Source organism: Anolis carolinensis, chromosome 3 (assembly GCF_035594765.1).
Source record: "Anolis carolinensis isolate JA03-04 chromosome 3, rAnoCar3.1.pri, whole genome shotgun sequence".
NCBI lineage: Eukaryota > Metazoa > Chordata > Lepidosauria > Squamata > Dactyloidae > Anolis > Anolis carolinensis.
In genome coordinates, this window is record NC_085843.1 from 13,306,352 (window position 1) to 13,333,170 (window position 26,819).

The 26,819-nt window shown below is 39.4% G+C and overlaps 1 protein-coding gene across 26 annotated transcripts in view; it reads right to left on the reverse strand.

Annotated features, from left to right (window-relative positions):
• dlg2 (discs large MAGUK scaffold protein 2) overlaps positions 1-26,819 on the reverse strand; it is a 1,295,060-nt gene that overhangs the window by 269,878 nt on the left and 998,363 nt on the right. For all 26 annotated transcript variants that reach the window (XM_062977087.1, XM_062977095.1, XM_062977092.1 and 23 more), the window contains 2 exons: positions 10,004-10,140; positions 1,145-1,289 (listed from right to left, as the gene is read on the reverse strand). In XM_062977087.1, the coding sequence (XP_062833157.1) occupies positions 1,145-1,289; positions 10,004-10,140 (282 nt within the window). The remainder of the gene's footprint in view (positions 1-1,144; positions 1,290-10,003; positions 10,141-26,819) is intronic.

Consider the following 26,819-nt stretch of genomic DNA (forward strand, 5'->3'; position numbering starts at 1 on the left):
GAGACTGATGTCTCCGGAGCAGCAGAAAACAAGCCCACTTCCTCTTCCTTATGACATCCTTTCAAATATTTAAACATGGCTGTCATGTTTCCTCTCCAACTTCTCATAGAATAACAAAGTTGAAAGGGGTTGCCTTAAGTACCTTGGGCAAGAAGATAAATTTTAATGCTATAAATTAGGACACTAATTTAAACAAGCAGTAAAACACTTTCACCAATTTGGCAAGTGAAAACAAAACTTTTGCAAAGCAGCAGAAACTGGTTGAGACCATTCAAAATCATGCACAGGTGCCATTTCTGGGGAAACAAGGATGAAGGCCAGTCCCATGCTGTGGGAGAAGTCTTTTATTTGGATCTTTAATGTTGCTGGAAGAAATAACATTTAACATAGAGAGCAAGGGAGGGTGACTAAGTCAGGGAACAGTATAGCTACACTTTAATGAACTCTATTATATGAGTCTAAACTAGATGACATGGCAATATAGATGGGCCACGTAGTGGGGATACTTATCACTGTGTGAGAGATGAAAACCAAAGGATGATGGTTGCCCCCAAACTGTCCCACATCACAAATGATCTGAATAGCCTTGGTCCCTCATTCTTTCTCTGTGCCTAAGTGTTTGAATGGCAAGCTGTAAGCAACTATGGTTGGTACATAATACTTAATGACATCTTCAGATTATTCAGGGCCCAAACCTGTAGGTCTCAAGTTTTAGGCTGGAAACCTCACAGCTTGAATTCTGAACTAACAACTCTAACACCACCCCAAGTGGGTCATACTCCCAGTGCTAAAGGACCAGATCCACATCACAAACCATTTTAACTGGTTTTACCAAAAATATCCTCTCCCCTTTCCGAAAGTTAGGAGTAATTTCCCCAGCTTGTCCCTACTGGTTGTTTAGTCCCAGCAGAGGTGTTTTTAAGATGAGGAAATAAACCAGAAGTAAATTGAGCCAAGGTGTATGTGTGTGTTGATCCACATTATGACCTTTCTTAATGCAGTAAAATGGTACTGAGATATTTGATAATCAATACCACTTAGCCCTTTGTCATCACACTTAAAAGGTTCTCCCAAAACTATTTCTAACAATATAATGACATTATTCTTTTTGTAAAAAAAAGAAAAAAGGAAAACAATTACTTACGATGGGTAATATCTGGTGGGCCATAGGGATCAGTCATGTAAATGGTGGTAGGCTTCCCAACTTTTAAATAAACTACGTCAGATGTATTCTTCAATATTGCTACTGCTTCTTCATGCGTTACTTCTTCTAAACTGTAGTTATTTACCTAATGGCAGGAAAAAGATGGGGTTATTAGGCTAGGCCAACACAGAAATTGGAATGCCAATCATTTGTACAGTAATAAAAAGAAAGGACAAATGTTTACTCAAGAAATAGAATGAATAATAGCAATTAGGTTATTACTGGTAAGAGGTTTTATAGTTCTGGAAGAAATCCTATTAAGAGCCAAGAAATGCTGGATAAAGAATGGAGACTGGCAACAGATATTGATTGCAAAGGCTTTTTGAGAATACAATTTCCAGATAGATCCTGATATTCTTAAAATGTATGTCTTTGTGTGTAACACCAGGGAAACACAGAACTCAAAGCCCCTGATGTATTTATTACACCTAATACATTTTGGGAATATAGTGCTTTTTTTTAGAGGCTCCTAAAACACACACCAAATATCTGAAATCAATGACTTTAAACTAAAATACAATGGAAAAAAACCTTTTGAAATTTTGCAACAATGCCATTTTCTTATATGGCAACTAACTCTACACATCACTGGAAACAAGAGGAACAAAGAAAAGAAAAAGAAAAGAAAAGAAAAGAGGAAGCGACCACACAGCATTGTCTTGTGTCTTAATGCAGAAATATTATGAGGATGGAAAGTGTCTTTGTTCATCATTCCTTGCCCAAGGTAAGGGTTTTTCAACACATTAAATTGAGCTGGAAAGAATAAAACAACAGTGGAACCTGGGACAGTACTTGTTGTAGAAAACCTGGTGGTTGACTGATATTAATAACTGTTATAATGTTTTTATATTATATTATATTTTTGTTTTTATCTTTTTATACTGTGAATTGTACATATGTTGTTGTTTTCTTTATTCAATTATGTTGTTTGGGTTTTGCCCCATGTAAGCCGTCCTGAGTCCCCTTGGGGAGATGGTGGCAGAGTATAAATAAAGTTTTATTATTATTATCATTAAAACCCCCATGCATTTCTGTGCAGAACTATTTTCTTAACTCGTTGAGATGTCTGAATATGGGATGGGAAAAGTCTACACAGAGGTAGCTATGGAAATTATTTGTTCCTGCCTACAAGGATGAAATGGGTAAAGATTTGCCTCTCTACTTAAAAGGTCTACATACACGCAAACAATAGAAGGTATTTCAGGATTATTTACCTTTCCTACCTCCCAATAACCAAGCAGACCGTGTCAATTATTTGCTAACAGTGCATCCAATAGGAAAAGTGTGAACCTCAATGAGTATATGTGCCCTTTTGATGGATTTTGTCTGATTCACAGATAGATGCAAACACTGCTTGATGGGATCTAATACCCAGATCCATAAGTCATTCTTTATAAGGCATGGTTTCCAGAGCTTTGATCATCTTGGTTGCTCTCCTCTGGACATGTTCCAGGAATGGCATAAGCACTTTGCATTGTTTTAAACTTTGTATATTGTATTTTATGACTATTTTATGACTATTTTATGATTGTTTTAACTGTTTTAATCATTTTAGTTTATTGTATATCCGTGTAACGGCATCAATTGCCACTTGTAAGCCGCCCTGAGTCCCCTCGGGTGAGAAGGGCGGGGTATAAATAATTGAAATAAAATAAATAATAAATAAATAAATCAGACTCTATTGATCTGGCTGCCTTGGATCTATCCCATCCAAGATTATCAAGAGTAGAGGGTGATAAGAGCTCTAATCCAAAACATCTGGAAAACCAGGTGTACTCCACATAATTGTCTGAATCTTCTTGAAGAAGTTCCATCTTCAAAAGTTAAACTGTCTTCCCCAAAGTATCCAAACGAGACAATGAATCTAAAAGCATGTTTCCTGCTCTTAGATGCACTTGGGAAAGGAGCAGCACAAAGCCAATGAATAAATAACCCTGCATGGCCTTTTTGAATGATCCATATGCTCATCTGGCCATTTTCAGTCAATCCGGAGACATTCCAGTTTCGTTTTTCTGAAGATGAGAGGCTCGCTGGCATCTCGCGCTCCTCCAAGCAATGTTTGTTTGCATTCAGGAAAATCGAGCTGGCAGGAATATCAGGAGGAAAAGTGGAATGCAAGTGCAGAGTTCTGGGGAAATGTACAAATTTTATTTAAATTTTCCATTCAAGTGGAAAATTGTCCTTTACATCTGCTGCGCACGGCTCATTGGGATCTGATTGGATTGGAACTAAGAGGGAGACAAGTGCCATTTTCTTTTGCTGCTGCAAAGTTTCATCCTTTTGTGGGAAACTCTTGAAAATCATTTCATACTCATCACCCTCTTTTTCTGGTGTCTTTTGAAGTGCAACTTGAGTGAGCATTCTCCGGGGAACAGCTGCAAACTGGAGGGTTGTAATTGGCCTATTGCTACATATTTATATCGCTTTTTAAAAGCTTACAACTTGGAGATCTCTGGAACGGAAGAAGCTCTCTTTCTCTGTTGCTTTCTTTTGCTGATAGCACCCAAATGTTTTTAAAGAAAGAAGGCCTATTGTTTTCGCTAATTGGCTGTGTATTATTCTTCAGACTACAAAACTGAATAGGTTGCATCTGGTGCTGCGTAAATGTCGGAGAGTGAGAAACAATGGATTCAGTTATATTTCTTTGATGAAATACAGGGTGCAGGAGGCCCAGGCGGTGTCTGGTTTAATGGGCCAGTAAGCAGTGCAGACCACCCTGGGTGACACCATTAGAGCGGGTGAAACCAACCACAGAGATGGGAAGAGCTCAATGGGAAAGTCTTCCACTGCAGAGAAAGTGCCAGAAGAGGGCAGTGGGATCTTCAAAAACCTCTGCCGCTCCTTCAACATGGATAGCAGGACCCAGCTGTTGTGGGAGCTGCCTTGTTCTTTCTCTGCTGTCTTACAGACCAGTCTTGTTCTTCTTCTGATGCTCTTTTTACCACTGCTGGGATGACTTTAGACAGCACCAAGAGCAAGACAGTGAAGGAGGAACTGGGTGCCAAAATAGAGATGTGGGTGCATGCATGTGAACAATCTCAAGATATTCTAGAGGGATCGTGTACAAATATTTGAAGGTGGTACGCCTTTCCCTAAACATTTGTGTCCAAGAACTATGAGCTGTAGGTGAGTGTGGCTCGTCTGTATCTAATCTGGTATGGGCAAGGTGCAAGTGAGTGATACTGTGTGTTGCATCCCAAGGCAGTGTGAGCACTGGAAACCAGACAGAGACCAATAATCATATAATATCTTTATTATTCAGGAATGAATAAGTGGAAAGCATGAGTGGATAATAGTCCTTTGTAAAAAGGTATGAATTAGTCCAAAGAGTTGAAGAGAAATGTCCAATATTATTGTTCAAGGCAGAAATGAGATGAAGCTAAGACCAAACTTGATTCAGGAACAAGGCAAGGAAGTGGATTTACTCCGGTCTACTCAGGAGTCGTGGCTCAGCTTAGCTGCCAGGAACAGGAAACTTGGCTTGGTAGAATCAGGAGCTAGAGTCGGTGAACTGTTCTCAGGAAATAGCTACGTTGACACCGCAAAGTGTTCACAGTGCAAGACACTTTTATGGAACTTAGATCTGATCACAACGAAGGGAAGCCAAACTCCCCAGAGGTTCTGAAAGGAATCTTCTATCCATTATCCCCTTGAGATGCCAAGTGGTTACTCCTTCGGAGCCCTTGTTTTTCTGATCTCTGGCGATGCAGAAACTCCCTTCTGTTGAAGGACACATTCTCTGGGGAACTCAGAACATCTGGTTCAGCTATGGGAGTAATATTTCTAGTATCTCTCCCAATTTAGGAAGCATCCATGCTATCAACAGCTGGGAGCTGTAATTGGAAGGAGCTCTGCAGACTAGGTAAAAAGTCAGAATAAGCTTCATCCTGGTCAAAGTTCATTTCTGAATCAGGTTCAGAAACCAAAGGTGGCTGGGGTATGACACTGTGTGTTACTGCATTGAGTAAGGTCACCACTTCAAGTAGGTTTTTTACAACGAGAAGCACACAGTTCCCTTGTCCATGGGTTCCAGTGGAGGATGAGAGCGTTTTGCTTTGTTATGCATCTGCCAAGATCCTCTGGTCTCTTTGGACAAAAAATAACTGCCAGTCATATCTCCATCATGCTTGGGCTGAGAAACTCTCTTGGAAAATTCCAACTTCCATTTTGATCTCTGAGGCCCCATCTACACTGTCATATAATCCATTTTCTGATCACAGATTATCTGCTTTGAACTACATCAGTGGTTCTCAACCTGTGGGTCCCCAGATGTTTTGGCCTTCAACTCCCAGAATTCCTAACAACTTGTAAACTGGAAGGGATTTCTGGGAATTGTAGGCCAAAACATCTGGGGACCCACAGGCTGACAACCACTGAACTAGATTATATGGCAGTGTAGATTCATATAATCCAGTTCAAATAAGATAATCTGGGATTCGATATTGGATTATATGGCAGTGCAGATCCAGCCCGAGAAAGAAGTGAACTAGGGGAGACTGAGCCCCTTAAAATGACCTGGCAAAGTTAGACAACTAAGACTTCAGTGTAGTTGAGCATCCTCAGGCATAACACTGGCCTGCAAAATTGAGGATCATCACAACTTATTTATAATGTATACTGGTTTTATAGGAATTGGTGTTCTGAATCAAAAAGTGATATCAGATTTGCTCCATCATATACATCTCCACCAATAACCTGTTTTGATGTTTTGATTTTATAATATGCGACTGAGTATGATTTCTTTGGGGAGTAAAAGAAAGGGGTTAAATACTTGTAATAGATTTCCAAAACACTTTAATTCACTGGGGTGAAACACAAAATTCTGTTTGAAGAACGGAAAGAAATTGCACTGGAACATTAGCGTCCGTACTTAATCAAATCTGTGTAACAAGTGTATTGATAAAAATAACTAATTTGTGAAAGAATAGTATGTGGTATGACAGTTTTATTGCACCTTTAAAATTCAGCAACCCAAAAATACATTAGTAGCAACTACAATATTGAGAAAAGATTTTTTCTTTCCAGGCCTGCATTATTGAATAAAAATGACAGAGTGCTAAGAAATATTAAGACAGATATTGTGGCTGAACCCGCCCAAGAATAATAAAAGCTGTCTATCATCTATCCTATACACACCTTCATGGGAGTAAGCTACACTGAACACACAGAGGGCACATCGAAGAACACTTTGTGCCTCCATTAATCTTTGAATGTAAGGATTTTTCTGTGGTAATGGGTAGAAAAGGTATCTTCTGGAAGCGTCGGCCAATAGACAAAAATTCATAACAATGTTGAATTTCCCCACAGCTTCCCCACCTTTAAACAGTTCCACATGCATTGCAAAGATAGTAGGCTAGGCACATCTCTATTGTACCCAGGCTTCAGTAGCCAGCAAAAATCCATTTTGATAACAATTATCATTGCTCTAAAATCTGAAATAATAATAATAAATAGAAATGCTGCACACATGGACACATGTGTTGCCATTCGGAATTGGACCCAGGATATTAGACAGGCTTGTTAATTATAGAGATGGAGGAAATGTGGCCCTGGGGATATGTGTGGCTGTGGAGCTAGAGTTAGCTTTCCAAGTTGTTTCTGTGCTACCCCCTTTCCTTTAGGCTTTTCAAACTGTCCTTTATTGGCCCAAAAGGGCATGAACAACTTCTCCTGGAAGTTCTAAGCACTTCAAATTTTTGTTGGTTTTCTTTTGGAGGGAGACAGTATTTGCAGCCTCTATCTATCTATCTATCTATCTATCTATCTATCTATCTATCTATCTATCTATCTATCTATCATCTATCTATCATCTATCTATCTATCTATCTATCTATCATCTATAATCTATCTATCATCTATCTTTCATCTATGCACACATATATTTAATACTCTGCCTTTCTCTCAATACGAGACCTAAGGTGGCTTATAGTATACAGTAAACACTATGATATTAATGCAATGTAAAGCATATTTTTTAAATAAATGAAGGGCAAATCAAAAACATTAATTAATAACATAAGTATACACCCAGATGTGCACACATATGCAGTGGTGAAGAGACAGCACACTCAATTAAAAGAGCCTTTTTTAACAGGCATCTAATAACAGAAGACATGTCAAAACACCAAAGGGATCTGCTTGCAAGTAGAAAGAGAAAAGATAGAAGGCCAGCCTAGCCCCCAAAGGAAGAGAATTGCATACTTTGAGAACAGACACTTAGGAAGTCCTTTCCCATATCTCCACCAGAGATGCCTGTAATGGTGGCAGGATATACGTAAGCCCTCTTCTGAAGATATTAAAACCTGGATAGCTTTATATAGGGAGTTATAGTTTCCTTCTGCTAAGAATAGGGAATTGAACATCAGACCTACATCTGATGTAAGGAGTTATGTCATAGGACACTTCCAGACAGGGCCTAAAAGCACAACAAAGCGGGGTTAAGAAATCCACTTCATTGTGAGTTTAAGTCCCCATGCCCTTCAGGCCAACTACACATCAGGCCGAATTAAAAAGAACTGGGATTTTAAATGGAGGAGATGGATAGATAGAGTAAAAGGAAAAGGAAAATACAAAGAACGGAACCATATTATTGATCAACTAAAATAATATTTGAATGAAGGGAAGTATAATCATATTTGAATGATTATGGAGGGGACGGGAGGAAGGAGGGGAGAAATATCGATACACAGGTGGGAGATACAGTAAATGTGGAATTGGCAATGTTAAGGAGGCGGGGGAAGAGTGATTTGCTCCTCCGCCTTCTGGTGCATCATTTCTACACGTGAGGAGTCCTGCGGCCCGTTAAGTTTTCTTTTATTTTAAGGGCTTTGGGGGGAAGGGTTGGAGAGGGAGTGGGTGCCCTCTCACTTCTACAGCTTCATGAGGCCTGAAGAAGCGAGATAGGAAGTGGGAAGACCCTTGTGTAGTTGCGAGTCTACCCAGGAGTCAGTCCCCATAGGCCCAATATGTGATTATACCCAGGCCTTTCAGGAAGGCCCAGGTCTAATGGGGAATCAAATCAGTTCTGGACAAAGGAGTGTTTACCTGCTTTGGCCTGAATTAATTCCCTTTTACAGGAGGCATCATTTGGACGCCTCCGGTAAAAGTCCGTCAGGGCCCGCATTTTTGACCCTGTCTGGAAGAGTCCATAGAGATCTCAGTATGGACTCTAGTATTTGCTGAGAAGGAAGAATCTATTAGAAGCCCAACAGAAAAAGAAAGAAATGGAACGGTCTGTGGGGGATTGTCTCTAGAAAAGGGCAGGTAGCTTGGCATCCCAGTCTAGATATTTTGGGTGACAATTCTAATCAGAGCCAAATCTAAAGTTCAGGGATTGTGAAGGCATGCCCCGAAATGCCCTAGAAATATTTGATGCATAAACTGACCAGTATATGGATTAAGAACCAAGGAGACAACTAATGTGAAATGGTTTATGCCAGTAAGAAAGATCAGTGACGCAAACATCATCTCTGTGTATCAGCTAAGACAATATTCACTGACATATGTCGGTAGCATCTGCATCTTCCTGTAATGAGTTCTGTCACTCACTTTACTGCAAGATACAAGAGAAATGGCCTGTAATTAATGGGTATTTCCAAGGAAAATTGGGTCAGGAAAAAGGGGGTTGGAAGTGGCCAAGATCAATGCACCTACAAATAGAAGTCATAGGAAATTAAATATGCTCAAAATGTCCTTGAGGGTTGGAAAAAACTAGAGGGACTCACGAGGAAGAGTGGAAGAGAATCTGTTAGGGTACGACAGTATTCTGTGATTATCAGGGGATATTATTAGAACTAGTACAGTAGAGTCTCGCTTATCCAACGTAAATGGGCCGGCAGAATGTTGGATAAGCGAATATGTTGGATAATAAGGAGAGATTAAGGAAAAGCCTATTAAACATTAAATTAGGTTATGATTTTACAAATTAAGCACCAAAACATTGTTATACAACAAATTTGACAGAAAAAGTAGTTCAATACACAGTAATGCTATGTTGTAATTACTGTATTTATGAATTTAGCACCAAAATATCACGTTGTATTGAAAACATTGTCTACAAAAATGCGTTGGATAATCCAGAACGTTGGATAAGCAAGTGTTGGATAAGTGAGACTCTACTGTAATGCTAAGAAAGAGAAGAGGCAACACACTTGACTGTTGACTCCAGTAGGGTTATCGGAAACTGCTGGGAAAGGGTATGGTTTTAGAAGGATAGCCTGGAAGAGCTGGCCAGCAGGCTGAATCTGGCCAGTTCTGCAGCAGAAGTGCTCCTTCCAGCCACTAATCTACCACAAGAAAAACTGCAGGTTACATTGGAGCTTCCAGAAAACTGTAGAATGGCCCTAGGATCAAATAACAAGTTGAATAATTGATGGGTGGGGGAAAATGTTGTTAACTATGGTAACAAATGCCACCTTCTCTCTAGATTTCTTATTTAAACAAGCTATCAGCTTAATATCTGTCTTAACTATCAACACATTAACCCCCACCTCTCAATTAATGATAGCATGGGAAGGTTATATGGCAATGTCATTAAATCTTTAAAAACCAGGCTTTTGTACTAGCATTCTGAGTTCTCCTGGGATCTCTAGAACACTCCCAAAGCTATTCTCAAATCTTTGAAAAGGGCAAGTCCTCCATTTCAGGAGGAATTGCCTCCTCTTGTGCTACTTTGTTTCTTATGAGAATGGGTACATATAAAACATGTGCTATGTATCATAGTTGAGGCAATCAATCCTATTAAAATCAATGGCTCTAGTCAAGTGAGTTTCGTTACAGTGCATCTACACAACTTCTTACCATAAGAAGCCTGTCTCCGACTTGCAACCTCCCATCCTTCTGTGCTGCTCCTCCATCAATGATTTTCGTAACGTAGATACTGTTGTCTCCAGGGATGTGCTGATTCCCCACACCTCCAGCAATGCTGAACCCCAGACCTAGAAAGGAAAATGAGGAAAAGGGGGAATTGATTCAAAATGGACTACAGGTAAGAAGCATAAATGTCAACCAAAGTTGTATAGTCAACCGAGATCTAGGTGTGCTATTGATGAAAGCGTTTCAAAAGTAGAAGTGTATCAAACGGAAGAGGCACATATCATACAGCTCATGTATCTGCAGGTAATATATTCCTGAACTGTTGACAGAGAATTTTATTAAAATGAATGACTTCCATTGGAAGTCACCATACAGTCACCCTGGAGGATTGTGTCCAGTTCGGGGCATCACAATTCAAGAACAATATAGACAAGCTTGAAGTTACAGTGTATCTAGAGAAAAGTGACCAAATTGTCCAGGTTTGGAAGCCAAGTCCTACAAGGAATTGTTTAGGGAGCTAGACATGTTTAGTTGAATTGTGTTGGCTTCCTTCACAGTATACATGGAAGTAAAAGCATCGGGTGGTGCCTGAGTTCCCTTCTTGTCTATTTATATCATAGACTTGATCACCCATGATATTTGGTATCCATAGGAGATCCTGGAACCAATGCCCCAAGGATGCCAAGGTGCCACTACTTTTGATGGACTCAAACTCCCAGTGCTTAGGGTAGCCTGAAAGTTGCAATTTAAAAAGTAACTTTTCCAAACCCTGCATCTGAGGCACAAATTAAAGGAAGATTTCAGAGATAATGAGAAAAAAACAGAGTTTTTGATACACCTGAGATATTAAGGAAACTTTTAAAAAAGGCTGTGGCATCCGGCTGGAAGACTGAATTATGAAGCTAGATGGACCATTGGTCTGACCCAATAAGGCAAATGCTATATCCTGATTACTACTCTCCCCTGCAGAATTCATTCCTCTGCATTTTTCCAGCCCTGTGCTTATCACTCTCTGTACTGTCGTGTTAGCACGTAGCTCCAAAGGGAAATGAAACAAAAGCAAACTGCAATTGTAGGAAACTGCAATTTATTCCAGGTCACTAGACAGATGGCAGCTGTCTCTTTTTCTATTAAGATCACACTGCATACTCAGTCAAGGGAGTGGAGGAATCATTTACCCTGGACTGAAAGGGAGGAAAAGTGGATCTGCAAACCCTTATTTGCAATCTATGATCACTACATCAGAAGTGCATGGCAGTTTTCAGACACTGAGTGAAGAAAATACTGTTTTTTGAATTCAGGCAGGCCTTCAAGCATTTGCCTGACCGTGAATCTTTGAAGTTTGAAAACTTGCATTTTAAATATATTTAATCTTATCATATTTTAACTTTAAAGTACAGTTGCATATATTGCATTAAAATACTAAAATTAATGTAGTTTATTAGTAGTGTGTGATTTTCAATTTGCTTTTCTGGAGTTTTAGTTGAATAATTAATAGTTCATATTTTACAATGTTTAATTTGTCAGGTTTTACAATGTGTTGGAGCTACCTTCTGTGTCATCTCTGGGAGAAAGCCAGAATATTAAAGAGAATCCCAGTCTGGGATAAAGCACATAAATAAATAACACAAATTTAAATGGGTGAGCAAAGTATGGCACATGGACCAACACAATCCCAGTGGTCAAAATTTTGTGAAAAATGCCTTCTGTGGGAGCTCAGGGAAATTTCACTGAGCATGCCTTTACTTATGGATTCTAATTTTGCTCACATTGGCTATGGATACACTTTCCAGATCAAACTGTTTTGGGGCAGGGGCAGAGGTGTACGAATTAGTTTATTAATGTGGTTGTATTTTTTTAAATGTATTGATTCAATTAAGGAAGCCACAGTCCTCAGTTTACAAGATCTGAAAAGGGCAACTCATGATCATAGCTGAGATACTCTGGCCCGGCCAGCCACCAGAGTTAATCCAGTCACTGCCTGATCTTGATGGGGAAGTTCTGGTTCCGTCTGCCACTGTTAAAAGCCTTGGGGTTGTGTTGGACTCATCGCTGACAATGGAGGCCCAGATCACTGCCATAAGTAAAGTGGCCTTTTTTCATCTTCGCCAGGCAAGGAAATTGGCATCCTACCTTTCGACAGAAGCATTGGCAACAGTAATCCATGCAACAGTCACCACTAGGTTGGATTATTGTAATGCCTTATACGCTGGCCTTCTGAAGACAAAAACCCAGAAGATCCAAATGGTCCAAAATGCGGCGGCCAGGCTGCTTGCTGGATCATCTATAAGATCCCATATTACACTGATTCTGAAACAACTGCATTGGCTACCAATAGAATATTGGATCTCCTACAAGATACTGATCCTGACATTTAGAGCTCGAAATGGCCAAGGACCATTATATCTTTGGGACCGCCTCATTCCTTTTTTCCATCAGTGGTCACCTCGATCCTCCCAGGAAAATCTCCTATACGTACCGGGCCCTAGGGAGGTACACCTGGAAGCTACAAGGTGTAGAGCCTTTTTGATCCATGCTCCAGTTCTGTGGAACTCATGGCCTCCATATGTTAGAGCAATGTCGGAGTTGCGACCTTTTATAAAAGCTCTCAAGACTTGGCTGTTTGGTTGTGCATTTAAGTAAATCAGATCTAAATTACCAAATAGTCACTGTTGAATGTTTTTATGTTGAATGTTTTTATATTGTGGAATGATATTTTAAATTGTAAGTTGCTTGGAGCACTCTGGTGGAGAGCGACTAATTAAGAAATAAAGTGAAGTGAAGTGAATAGCTTCTGGAGGTCTCTCTTTCAAAGGGTGAGAATAACTCAAAGACAACTTGTGAGCAAATAACAACACAGGTTAGTTTTTTATCAATATACGGACTTTTGAGAACAAGTTTGATGGTGCCAATATTCCCTTTTACAATGCATTTGAATCCAGGGGTAAGCAACATGGTATTTTTATTTTATACGACAACTAGTCAGCATGGCCAGTAGTCCAGGATTGTAAGAGTTGTAATTCTAAACTACTTGGGGCAACAGGTGTGCAACTCCCGTGTTCGATCCATTTGTGCACTTGTGGACAATGTGTAAAGAGCCTGAATTTGTCTGTGTCAGTTCTGAAATTACTTTCAGAAAGGCTCCCAATTCAATCAGAAAGAAGGAAGCACAGATGGATGGATGGATTCAAACTTCTGAACAACAATTTAGTAGAATGGAGAGGACATCTGCTCATGCCAGCTTCAGCAGGGACTTCCAACACACACCCAAAGAGTTGGCAGTTCCTTAAAAGAAAACCTCGATGAGAAGACAGCAAGGTGCTGTCAATTTATATTAAAAAACAGTATTAAGAAGCAGGTCTGTTTTTTCTACGTAAACTGAAATGCTTCTAATCAAAACCATGAAGCATAACTAGCTTAAAAATCAGACAATTTGCTGTGTTCAGTTCGTCATGCCTGTTTGCAGCCAAGGGCACCCTGACAGAAGAGGAAATGTGCAGGAGAAGAAAATGATTCAAATGGTGGAAAGCTTACCGTAACATTTAAAACAATTTAAATCTCTTCCCACATGCGACAGGATTTTTTTTTGAGCATATGGTAGAAAGTAACTTTACAAAATGACAATGATGATAATATGGTTGAGATGGAGAGGAAGAAAGGCATGAATGGAAAACAATATCTGTTTTTTTCAAAAATGTGGACCATTTAATGAACAGCCAAAGAAATGCAATGAGCCTCGGGGAAGTAACCAGAGCATGCTGGTTTGCCTTCTTTTCAACCAATGAGCTTTGTAATTGTTCATTCAAGAAAGAACTTCTAAGATATCTTATCTTGTTACCCATTACAACTAAAATGCATGTTTTCTGAACCATTTTGATTTTCTTCCCCAGTCAAAGATGTGGAAAACGTCCTTCTTTTCACTCCAGCAGATTCTCGTTGCTTTTCTCTATTTTTATCACTGTATCTTATGATGTGTTCCTCTTTCATAAGGAGCAAACTGGATTAACCTATCTATCTACTCCAGGGTTGTCCACTCTGATTGACAACCAGAGTGCTTTCGCATCATATTGTAGGTTATTCTTTAAATTGAAGATGGCAGAGGCTGAAGCTAGGACTTTGTCCACATAATAGATCATGTGGTCTTCTGCCACATTTGTTACTGTCATAGACTCATAGAGTTGGAAGAGACCTCATGGGCCATCCAGTCCAACCCCCTGCCAAGAAGCAGGAAAATCGCATTCAAAGCACCCCAACAGACGGCCATCCAGCCTCTGATTAAAAGCCTCCAAAGAAGGAGCCTCCACCACACTCCTAGTTCAGCGTTCTTGTTCAGCGGCTCCCAACCTGTGGTCCGTGGATCACCAGTGTGCTGTAAGAACTAAAATATGATCTGTGGCCTCACCATTACTACTGGGGTTAATAACACAGCCCAACCAAAAACATTTTTTTCTTGGTGTCTTTGATTTTAGACCTGTTCCTGGGGTGCTAATTCAGAAAATTGCATTGGATAGACCACATCAGCTATAGATTATTAAATATGGTTTTCTGTGGGAAAGCAGATGGCGACTACTGAATGACATACATACTGTATCAGAAACCCCAAATAACCCAACAGAATCTAAAGTCGAGCAAAATCTGATTTGTAACTTTTTTGGTACTAATTTTGGAGAGTGATCCCTGATCAAGTGGTCTCTGGTCAAGAAAAGGTTGGGAACCACTGGTCTAGGTAAACACTAGTGTTGTAAGTTGCAATCTGAGACATGTAGGCTAATGGAGTTGTTTTGGAAGTTTAGAATAGAATAGATCATATCATGTGTATTGGCTTTCTGCTGGGCTTGATGACCTTCTGGAAATACCAGAACATGCATAGTAAAGCAAAATGGTGTCTGCTGCACATGCATTTGGTATAGCTTCAAAACTAACTCCAATAATTGATCTCAAGTGAAAAGAGCATTAATGACAGCTATGGGCTTAACTATGTTTTCCCCAAGGCATCAGTAAACATCATGATTACCACTTTCTTCCTTTTCTTCTTATTACAAAGATGATGATTTTGCCATTCAATGGCTATGGAATCCTGGGAATTGTAGTTTTACAAGGTCTTTAGTCTTCTCTGCCAAAGAGTGCTGGTGGTTCACCAAACTACAACTTTCAGGATTCCATGGCAGCAAAATTGGTGTCAAATTATATGAATTATATAGCGAGCAGATATATCCCTTGACAAGAATAATTCTGAACTAATGGAAATCTTCAAAATTCAAGAATTATTCTGTACAAAATTGACATGTTTTAAAATAGATTTTCTATACAAGAAATTGGGCTTCCTACACTGAGAACAATATAGACTGTACAGTAAATGTGTTTTCCTGTGCAGAAAACATTATCTAGATAAAAACCTTATGTGACATTTACATTAAACGAGTCTCCAACTGTACATAAAACTAGTATTTTCTGCATAGGAATATTATTTTCTGTACAGATATTGCTTTTTCCTATACAGAAAAGTGTTTTTTGTGCACCAGGTCTCCAGACTTGCAAATTTTTGCACAGAATATATCCCAATATATCTTCAAATCTCTCCAGTTTTAAAAGATCTTCCTACAGTATAAAGACATTTATTTTAATTATTTTTTTTGCAAATTAAATTAGCATAAGATTGCATCCCTCATTCAAACTCATCTATCTCCTTGCTCTGGCTTTCCTTCCCCAATCAGAGCTTGTCATAGTACAGTAGAGTCTCACTTATCCAAGCCTCGCTTATTCAAGCTTCTGGATTATCCAAGCCATTTTTGTAATCAATGTTTTCAATATATCATGATATTTTGGTGCTAAATTCGTAAATACAGTAATTACAACATAACATTACCACGTATTGAACTACTTTTTCTATCAATTTTTTTGTATAACATGATGTTTTGGTGCTTAATTTGTAAAATCTTAACCTAATTTGATGTTTAATAGGCTTTTCCTTAATCCCTCCTTATTATCCAAGATATTCGCTTATCCAAGCTTCTGCTGGCCTGTTTAGCTTGGATAAGTGAGTCTCTACTGTATTAATATTCTCTCAACTTCTGCCATCTGTGAAGCTAAAGATCTCGCATTCATACAAGAGATCTCCAGGTTCTCGGGAGATACCTAAGTCTTTCTAGTGATCTCTTCTTCTGTCACCATAGCAAGTAGGCTGGAGCTCACTGTTGTCTGTAGTGTTCCAGGTTCTTAGCACAGGCCATAGGTTGATCACCTGTATTATCTATGGCACATATGTCCTGCCTTTACTCCATTTGGCCATCTCCTTCCAAGACAGAAAGACAAGTGAGAGCCATCCAGTGCAAGAGCCATCCAGTCCAACCCCATGACATGGAAGCAAGACACTCCTGAGAGGTGGCCATTTAGTCTTTGTTTCTGAAACTCAAAAGGGGGAGATTTGACCACATTTGGAGAAGGCACTTTCCACTGTCAAACAGCTCTCACTCTTAGAAAATTCTGCCTAATGTTTAGATGGAATATTGTGTATTGTAATTTGAATCCATTGCTCTCGGTCATTACGGCTGCAGAAAACAAATTTGTTCCCTCTTCAATATGACATAATTTTAAGGATTTAAACATGGCTATCATGCTTTTTCTTCCCTTCTCCAACCTAAATATATCCAGCTCCCTAAGCTGTGCCTCATAGGGCATGGCTTCCATATTTTTTACCCATTTTGGTCACCCATCATGCTGGTTCTAAGATACTTATCTTTATTTTCTTATTCTTATTATGCACTGGAAGTCATACACATATATAAATGATCAGAAATGACCTCACTATGATTCACAGATACAATTTCCATGCCTTTGGCAGGAGGAAAAGCTACACGGATGGGCATCACTTATCTGGCTGTGCCTGCCTCCTCTCAAGCTATGCTCATTACGGGAATGTGACGTTTGAGGCAGTGCTGTCAAATGGATGCAATGGAGCTGGGAGATACCATGAAGTGACATAATAGAAACATTTGTTCACTTGCTTGTACTAAATTGGAAACCTCCAAAGCAATGAAATGCCGCTGGACGGTGTTGGACTTAATGTTCCTGCCATGGCATTTTCAATTTTAGCGGTCATGTCTTTCTCACAGTGAGGCGAATCGGAATGTGACATTTCTCTCGCTGCAAAAAGATGTCATTACCAATGCCCATTGCCTCCAGAAGAAAAAGGAGAGCAATTCTACACTTTGTAAAATTGTCATAAAGTGTTTGGGAATGGTTGGTAAGAAGAAGTTTAAGGGCTGCCGCTGTTTGTAAATTAGGTTGTCTAGCTCATTACATGCTGAAATGATGAACTATCACAAAAAAGATTTTCAAATGCAAAACATTAAATACATTAGAAGAGCTGCAAGGCCAAGAACAAGCCACGAGAGTAAAGACAAAGATCCACCCTGAGGAAAAGTGTTCTTTCCATACATCAAGGGAACCACTGACTGCATAGGCAAACTGATGAAGAAACACAACCTACAAACTATCTACAGACCCACTAAGAAAATCCAACAAATAATACGTTCAGCAAAGGAAAAGAGGGATCCTCTCACCTCTGCAGGAGTCTACCGTTGACAGATATATAAATTCCACTTGCCTAGTTTCCAACAGACCTCACAACCCCTGAGGATGCCTTCCATAGATGTGGGTGAAACGTCAGGAGAAAATGCTTCTGGAACATGGCCATACAGTTCACAAAACTCACAGCAATCCAGTGATTCTGGCCATGAAAGCCTTCAGCAACACTAAATACTTGATTAAAATGATCTTAATTAAATATAGTGTCAGAATCAAGTAGCTATTTAGATGGTGTTTGAATATAACTCCTTCCTCACCACTGGCAGTGCTAAGTGGAGCTGCTGGCATCTATCATCAACATCATCTGTATAGCTACATGATTCCCACTATGGAATGAAATCTTTTTAAGCCAAAGGTTCTATCACCATTTTCAGACTTCACAGCACAACAATGTTAAACTGTATACATGCTTCTGCACCAGACAAAAATACTCAACTGTTTCTGTGGGAAACTTATATGTGAAAGTCACTAATAGGATGCCAGCCATTGTTTTTCTAGTCACTGGGAAAAACACAGATTTGTATCAGGCAACAGCACACTGTTCAACACAACCACAGAAGCAATGCACAATTTTAGCAATTTTCTGCTCACAGAAAGAAAATCTTTAAAACCCATGAGGTCTCATCAACCTATTTGCAATTTGGACTTATTCTGCGCAAATTCTGCACGATGCTAATTTGCACAGAAAAAAAAAAGGATTCTGATCAGGTAATAGTATTTTCTAAGCAGGAAATATTTCCACGCAGCAATATTATTTTCTGTACAGTAAATGCTTCTTGTACACAACAATTGTGTGCAGAATAAGTCCCAAAAGGTGAAGATTTTTTGTCATTCCAGGTTCCTTTCTATCAGAGTTTCCCAATACTTAAGAAAAAAATGAGTGTGTTTTCGGTCACGGTATTTCAAATATTTCCATCTTTGTTATGCATTATTTATGTTTGTCATTCCATGCTTTCAAAGCTTTACCAGTCGGACCATGTTTGGGGGACATTTTCGGAATATTTTAAAATGTATTTTCTATCCTTAGACATAACACTTGGGCCATCCTCCTTCTTGCCTTCTGCCTGCCTTCTGCCTTCGTTGAGCCATTCTGCACCAGCTGCCACTTCCTGACAAAATACAAAGGTAGCCCCAGGGAAAATGAATGCTAGTAAACACAGTTCAAGGTTACCAAAAGTCAAGAACTAAAGAATATCAATGACATCACCATCTTCCTTCCAAAGTAACTGTTCAAGGAGAGAGGAATAGTTATACAGTTAGGGTCTTTCTTTTCTGGAAATCCCAATGACTCCAAAACCAAAACCTTTTCTCACTGGTAATGGTTTCACATTTGAGGAGAGGGGGCTAGAGCCTTCTGAGTTTTTTCCAAGGATCTCTTGCTTTACTACTGTCAGAAAAGGAAGGAGGAGAAGAATTCTGAGTTTTGTAAATTGACTTATGCAAAGTACCGTAAAAAGCCGACATCAGTAGAGGGAAATGTCCAAATACACAAACTGCCTTATATACTCATGTATAAGTCTAGAAATCTTTGTTTAAAAAAACAAACCCAAAAACCTTGGTTGACTTATTCTTAGGTCAGTGTGAACACTCTACCTTAACTCTTAATAAAATGAACCTTCTCAACATAGAGTGGCAAAATGCAAGGCCATAATCCATCCTAGGAGAACCTAAGAGAAAGCATGGGGCCGGGCTGTGGTGCAGGCTGGTTAGCAGCCAGCTGCAATAAATCACTCTGACCAAGAGGTAATGAGTTCGAGGCCAGCCCATGTCAGAGTGAGCACCCGACAATCAAAAATGAAATATAGCCCCTGCTCGTTGCTGACCTAAGCAAGTCGAAAGATAGTTGCATCTATCAAGTAGGAAATTTAGGTACCACTTATATGTGGGGAGGCTAATTTATGACACCATAAAAATCATCCAGCCGCCGTTGAAATGAGGAAGTGCCGTCGCAGTGGATAATGAAGCAGTTGCTCCCCCTGTGGCCGGAATCAAGCATATTCTCAGGAAGCTGGAAGCTGGAGAAAGTCTAAATTGCCTCTGTGTCTGTCTCTGTCTCTGTTCTATGTTATATGGCATTGAATGTTTGCCTTATATATGGACAATGTGATCCACCCTGAGTCCCCTTCGGGGTGAGAAGGGCGGAATATAAATACTGCAAATAAATAAATAATAAATAAACACCAACACTCTCTATGCCAGGGCTTCTTAAACCTTTTTTTAAACTCATGACCTCTTTCCTCCTGATAATTTTTTATGTGACTCTGGATATATAGGTATATAAAATAAGTATAAAAATCAAACAATTACTAATAACAGATCAGCATTTGTGAGGCTTGCTAAACAGGTTGATTTACAGCTTAAGCATCTTCTGCAGAGTCCACTGTAAACGCTGCAATAGAATAGAATAGTTTTGTCATTGTGCTACTGCACAAAGAAATGACATGCCTCCCCCTGCACTCACCACAAAATAACACATCCATCGCTTCACACCAGCACCACCACCACATAGCTTTCAATGCCACATCAGTGTGAAACCACAGAATTCAACATAGTCACAGCTCTAGGATAAAAATATCATTCAGTCTGTTTGTTCTTGGTTTTGTCACCCTGGACCATCTGCCAGATGGCAATAATTCAAAAAAAGAAAAAAAGAAAGAAAAAGAAGAAGAAGTTGTTGCTAACAGGTTCATGTAAAATTCTAGGTGGCATCCGGAAACCTTTTATTATTGCCAAATTTTGAGTCTCCAACATTGAGCTAAAGCGACCCCATTTGGAATCAAGATCCACAGTTTAAGAAACAGATGTCTCTTCTCTCTGCCACAGTGCCATTTCTGGTCTATTTGAATTAATGGTTGGGAAAACAAGCAATTTTAGGCCTCAAACCAACAGTTGACTTGTAGATGAGATAGGTTTATCACAAATATATATGTTATATTATATATAGTTTGCAATATTAAAACACTTCAAACCTCTAATTAAAAGAATAAAATGCAACTAAAAAGACGGTAAAGGTAAATAGATAAATAAATAAACAAAAACAAAGATAATATAAGAAGCAAAGGAAGTCAGGATAAAATGAAAACTAAGAAGGGAAATATTAAAAAACAGAAGATGAAAAAGGAAACCCCCCATCATGAATGGAAGAAAGACGGGAAGGAAGGACTCCAGAGTAACGAAATGAAACAAGGAAAAGATTGAAGAATGAAAAGGAAGGGAATCTCCAGGAAGATGCCCAGAAGTCCAAATTATTTTATATATATTCTCTATTCTCTTTTTTCTTTCTTTTTTCTTTCTTTTTTCTTTCTTTCTTTTTTTCTTTTTTCTTCTTTTTCCTTTTCTATCTCACTATTAATCATGCTTATTATCTTATACCTATATTTTAATATGTAAATGGAAAATTTAATAAAGATTATTTTAAAAAAAAGACGGTAAAGGTATTTAAAAACCTTCTGTATTAATATCTGCCAGAATCAAAACGATATTATCTGCTGACAGAAGGACAGCAGAGAGAGCTCCCTCCTGGCCTCTCTGGGAAAGGAGTTTCAGAGTCTTTAGACAATCACCGAGAAAGCCCTCTCTCACATCCCCATGAACCATGCTTGTGAAGGTGTAGAGCAGTGGTTCTCAACCTTCCTAATGCCATGATCCATTAATACAGTTCCTCATGTTGTGGTGACCTGCAACCATCAACCAGCAATTATTTTCATTGCTCCTTCATAACTGTAATTTTGCTACTGTTATGAATTGTGATGTGTAGGATGTATTTTCATTCACTGGACCAAACTTGGCACAAATACTCAATATGCCCAAATTTGAATGCTGGTGGAGTTTGGGGAAAATAGACCTTGACATTGGGAGTTGTCATTGCTGGGATGTATAGTTCACCTACAATCAAAAAGCATTCTGAACTCCACCAACAATGAAATTGAACTAGTCTTGGTACACACAACTCCCATGACCCACAGAAAATACTGGAAGGGTTTGGTGGGCATTGACCTTGAATTCTGGACTTGTAGTTCATCTACATCCAGAGAGCACTGTGGACCCAAACAGTGATGGATTGGGACCAAACTTGGTACAAATACTCAGTATGTCCAAATCTGAATACTGTTAGAGTTTGTAGAAAATAAACCTTGAAGGGAAGGACAGACGGAGAGATCTTCAGCCTTCTCTGCCAAATGGGTTCCTAAGACCATCAGAAATATGTGTTTTCTGATGGTATTTGGCAACCCCTCTGACAACCCCTCTCGACCCCCCACCCAGGGGTCCTAACCCCCAGATTGAGAAACGCTGCTGTAGAGCTAAGAGAATGAGCCTTATAGATCTGTATCAAATTGCAAACATAAATGTAGCAGGGATATGATTCCACTGCCTTGTTGTCCTTGGATGAAAGAGATGGTCTATTGCTAAGAACAGACAGTCCCGTGAAGTCCACTTCTGATATATATACACACACATACACATATACACACACACACACACACACACATACAGAAGAGTCTCACTTATCCAACATTCTGGATTGTCCAACGCATTTTTGTAGTCAATGTTTTCAATACATCGTGATATTTCGTTGCTAAATTCGTAAATACAGTAATTACTACATAGCATTACTACGTATTGAACTACTTTTTCTGTCAAATTTGTTATATAACATGATGTTTTGGTGCTTAATTTGTAAAATCATAACCTAATTTGATGTTTAATAGGCTTTTCCTTAATCTCTCCTTATTATCCAACATATTCACTTATCCAACATTCTGCCGACCCGTTTATGTTGGATAAGTGAGACTCTACTGTGTGTGTGTGTGTATATGTATGTGTGTGTATATATATATACATATATATATATATATATATACACACACCCTGTTTCCCCTAAAATTAGACATCCCCAGAAAATAAGACCTAGTAGAGGTTTTGCTGAATTGCTAAATATAAGGCCTCCCCTGAAAGTAAGACCTAGCAAAGTTTTTGTTTTGAAGCATGCCCAACGAACAGAACACCAGAGCATGCAGAATCGGTAAATGTACCATAGAATGTTGTACATGGAAATAATCGTAGTAACAAGAAATTCTTGATAGGATTCACAGTATGTCTGGTTATGCTGGGTTGTGATGACAACTACTGTACAGGATATAATAAATTTCATTTTTTGTTCAAAAATAAATGTGAATTCTTCTTCATGGAAAACTAAGACATCCCCTGAAAATAAGACCTAACGCATCTTTGGGAGCAAAAATTAATATAAGACACTGTCTTATTTTCGGGGAAACACAGTATATATGTGTGTGTGTGCATTTTTCGAAAAAGATGGATGTGTTAATGAATGTGTGGTTCTCTAAAGTGTGTGGCCACAAATGTATCTAAATATTTTAGAATTTTGTGCTGCAGCCAGTTGCGAGGTTTGCACATTACACAGATATTTACATGCATCTTCCCTTCCTTTCATATCATGCCTTACAATTTGGAAATGCATCTGTTCCAAATGCCCCTAAGTCCATTTCTGTGTTTGTTCCAAGAAGAGCAACACAGACAATTAACCTAATTTCTCACCTGTCCTTATTTTACAAGCCAAAGAATCTAAGTTCGGTCTTGCAATCTTTAACGAAAGGCTGCTAGACAGCAAAGCTTATCTCAGAAGTGTTTACTAGTCAGAGAAAACAAATATGGACTGGGATAAAAATCAGGTTTTTACTGCAAGAGAGTCTCATCAGCCCACAAATGCATCTGCTATTTACATTCATGTGAACCAGACCTAAAGATGCTGGGGGACTGACAGACCACAAGAAGCAAGGATGAAACTGATGAACACCCTCAAGGCTCCCATGCCAGTTCTATCTTTGGCACAAACTTGACCTTTCGTTTGTTCTTCATGCCTCAAAAGGCAAGAGTCCAGCCCGAGGCTAGACAACCATTGGCACATGTGGCCCAGACAGGAGAAACTGGCAGAAGAAAGAGGAAGGATGAGCTAACTGTTGCCCTGTAGCCAGAAGCTGACTAGAGACTGGCGAGCGTCTATGTACCAATGGGCTCCATCACCCGTAGCAATCTCTAGGCAACCAGAGGGCCTGGGGCAAATCCAAAACACATGAAGTGGGAACAGGGATTTTGGAATGATTCTTGTCCTTAATCAGAAAGAGAAAAAATGGGCAACAGCGGTAATATTTTTTCTATTTTTTTCCAAATAGCAAAATCATGACCAAGATCCAGTTAGAGGCTTAAAGTCTTAGTAAGTGGACAAGCATCTGCAGGGTTTAAAATTGAGCAGTTCTGTAACATTCATATGTTTCTTCTAGTGGTGTCACTAGGGCTGGTGTCACCTGGTGCAGTAAGTCATGGTGTCACCCCCATAGACCTCCAACCATACCAGCCGACACCACAACATTGTCGCTAAAATACCACAAACTCCCAAGTATCCATACTCCCTGCCCTTCCTATATACTGAGATTGTGTGTATGTACACACATTATTTGTTCCTGCTTCAGCACCTAGTTCCTCACACCTGATGCTTTCTGGGGACTGCAACTGTCCAGAGCAGGAAGGACCAGGAAAACACATCAAAAAATCCAAAATATATGTTTAGTACAAGCAAGACAATTATTAAGTTTGGAAAATTCAGAGCTTATAAACAATGTTTGTTTCCATTGTATATCTACACTGTAGAATTAATGCACTTTAACCACCAGAGCTGAATGATATTGAATCATGGGAGTTGTAGTTTCACAAGATCTTTAGCCATCTCTGCCAAAGAGAGCTGGTGCCTCACCAAATCCCAGGATCCCATAGCATTGAGCCATGGCTGCACAGCGGTGTCAAACTGCATTAATTCCACAGTGTAGATGCAGCCCTGCCAATGAAATGAAAGAGTAAGCAAATGACAGCTTCTGTGGCATAGAGGTTTGAGTATTGAATTTCTACTGAAATCTGGGAAAAGGCCAGGATTCAAATTCTCATTTTGGCTATGAACATGCAGAGTGCTTACACTTTATATCTGAAGAGGAATGTGCATTCCCTGAGATGAACATATTTTCCATTCAGCATCAGGAAATGTATCTCTCAGCAATCAGAATGGCAAAATAAGCCCATCTATGCATTCACAAAACAAAGCATGCCACACAAAAGCATGCGCTATGACACCCATCTATCATCGCCTCCTCCCTTCTCTCAGATGCATACAATTTCAGGTAGAAGCTACCATTACGAAGGCACATATTACATTTTGGCATGCAATGAAAAAAAACACACACAAGTGGCTGTTGCTGGAGTCAAGTCATTTTAGCCAAGGGTGTTTGGCCAGGAGGAGATGGGCAAGAGTGCGCTGAATCATGGCAAAGAAATTCAGCTGAGAAGGGAAGGGTGAAGCCATCCTCCACACAAAGCAGAGCAACACAGATGCCTTCTTGTTTTGCATTACTGAACTATAGGTACTTGCTTGTTCAACATTACTCCCATCTTGCCCATCTCTCTTCTCCACACCCATGAATGGTGTCACTCCCACAGTGTCATCTGGTGTGACCTGACCTTCCACACTCCCAACGAACGCCACTGGCTACAGTTACATTACTGTGCAGGGGATCCAGGAAAGTCATTGGTGCAAGATGGGAAGTACTAATCCTACTCTATTCTACTTTGGTCAGACTTCACCTGGAATACTGGAACCCCTGGTGGTGCAGTGGGTTATACCCTAGTGCCGGCAGGACTGCCGACAGGTTGGCGGTTCGAATCCAGGAAGAGGGAGTGAGCTCCCTCTGTCAGTTTCAGCTCCCCATGCAGGGACATGAGAGAAGCCTCTCACAAGGATGGTAAAAACATTAAGCATCCAGGCATCCCCTGGGCAACGTCCTTGCAGATGGCCAATTTTCTTACACCAGAAGTGACTTGCAGTTTCTCCAAAAAAAAATAAAAAGGAAAATAAATAAAAACAAAAAAAAACCCGGAATGCTGTGTCCAGTTCTGGGCACCACAATCCAATAAAAAATAAGCTAGAACATGTCCAGAAAAAAGGGCTAGGAGGTGACATGATAGCCTTGTTTAAATATCTGAAAGGATGTCACATTGAGGAGGGAAGCTTGTCTTCTGCTGCTCTGGAGACTGGAACATGGAGCAACAATTCAAATGGGAGGAAAAGAGATTCTACCTAAACATTAGGAAGAACTTCCATCTGACAGGAGTGTTTCGATTGCATGTTCTTGTATGGCAGGGGGTTGGACTGGATGATCCTTCTGGTCCTTCCAACTTTATGATTTGGTATTCCTATGAGACTAATTCACACTGAAAATTGGAATTGATCCCACTGTCCATTTGTCTCATTGTGCATCAGGATATAAGATAGGAATTGCCAGTGTACATCAGCACAACGTCAGACTAGACATCTTAGCAATTCACTAATAGTGTTTCTTAGAGTCTCTGCTCCATAGCTAAGTATACATGTCATTATATAGCATGCACCATGATAGAAGATTTTGGCCCATTTATATAATGTGTGTATGAATGTGTGTAATTGAATATCTTTTGCAAAAAGAAAGAAAGAAAAGAAACCTCCACAAATGTAAAAAGTCACACAATACTGAGCAAAAAATCCCTCACAGTCAGATGCAGTGGGGAGAAAACTTCTGAAACAATTCCATCAGTTGATGAAACTCTGTCACAAAGCAAAGACATTTCCCCTGGCAATGACTTGACCTATTAGGAGATTTCAAATAAAGCCTCTTTTTGTGCATCCGTCATACGCCTTTGCAAGTAATCTATCATAGAGAATCACAAGAAATACAATTGCCACACTAAAAAGATCAGGAACAATATACATCAGCTGCAGGTTATATCAAATATAAAGCCAAAAGTATCACTACAGGAGAGGGCAAAAATGAGGGTATTGGCCTTCAAATATGAATACAGCCTCCACAATGGAAATTTCTGTCCACTGAGCATTTAGAAATATAGTTTAGGAGTCTAAAAGGAGAGACAAGGGGTATTACCAACAGATTGCAAATGCAACAAATATATATATAGGTGTGAGGGATTTTCAGTGTGTGACTCTTCAGAATCTCAGAAATTTGAGGACTGAAGGAATATTTCATGGACATGAGAATTATTATTTGGGATGACAATTTTGGCTGCAGTACAAGAAAAAAAATATTAATTGACGAAAACCCTTTTCGAGACTGTATAATTAATACAGTTTGATAGTACTTTAACTACCATGGCTTAATAC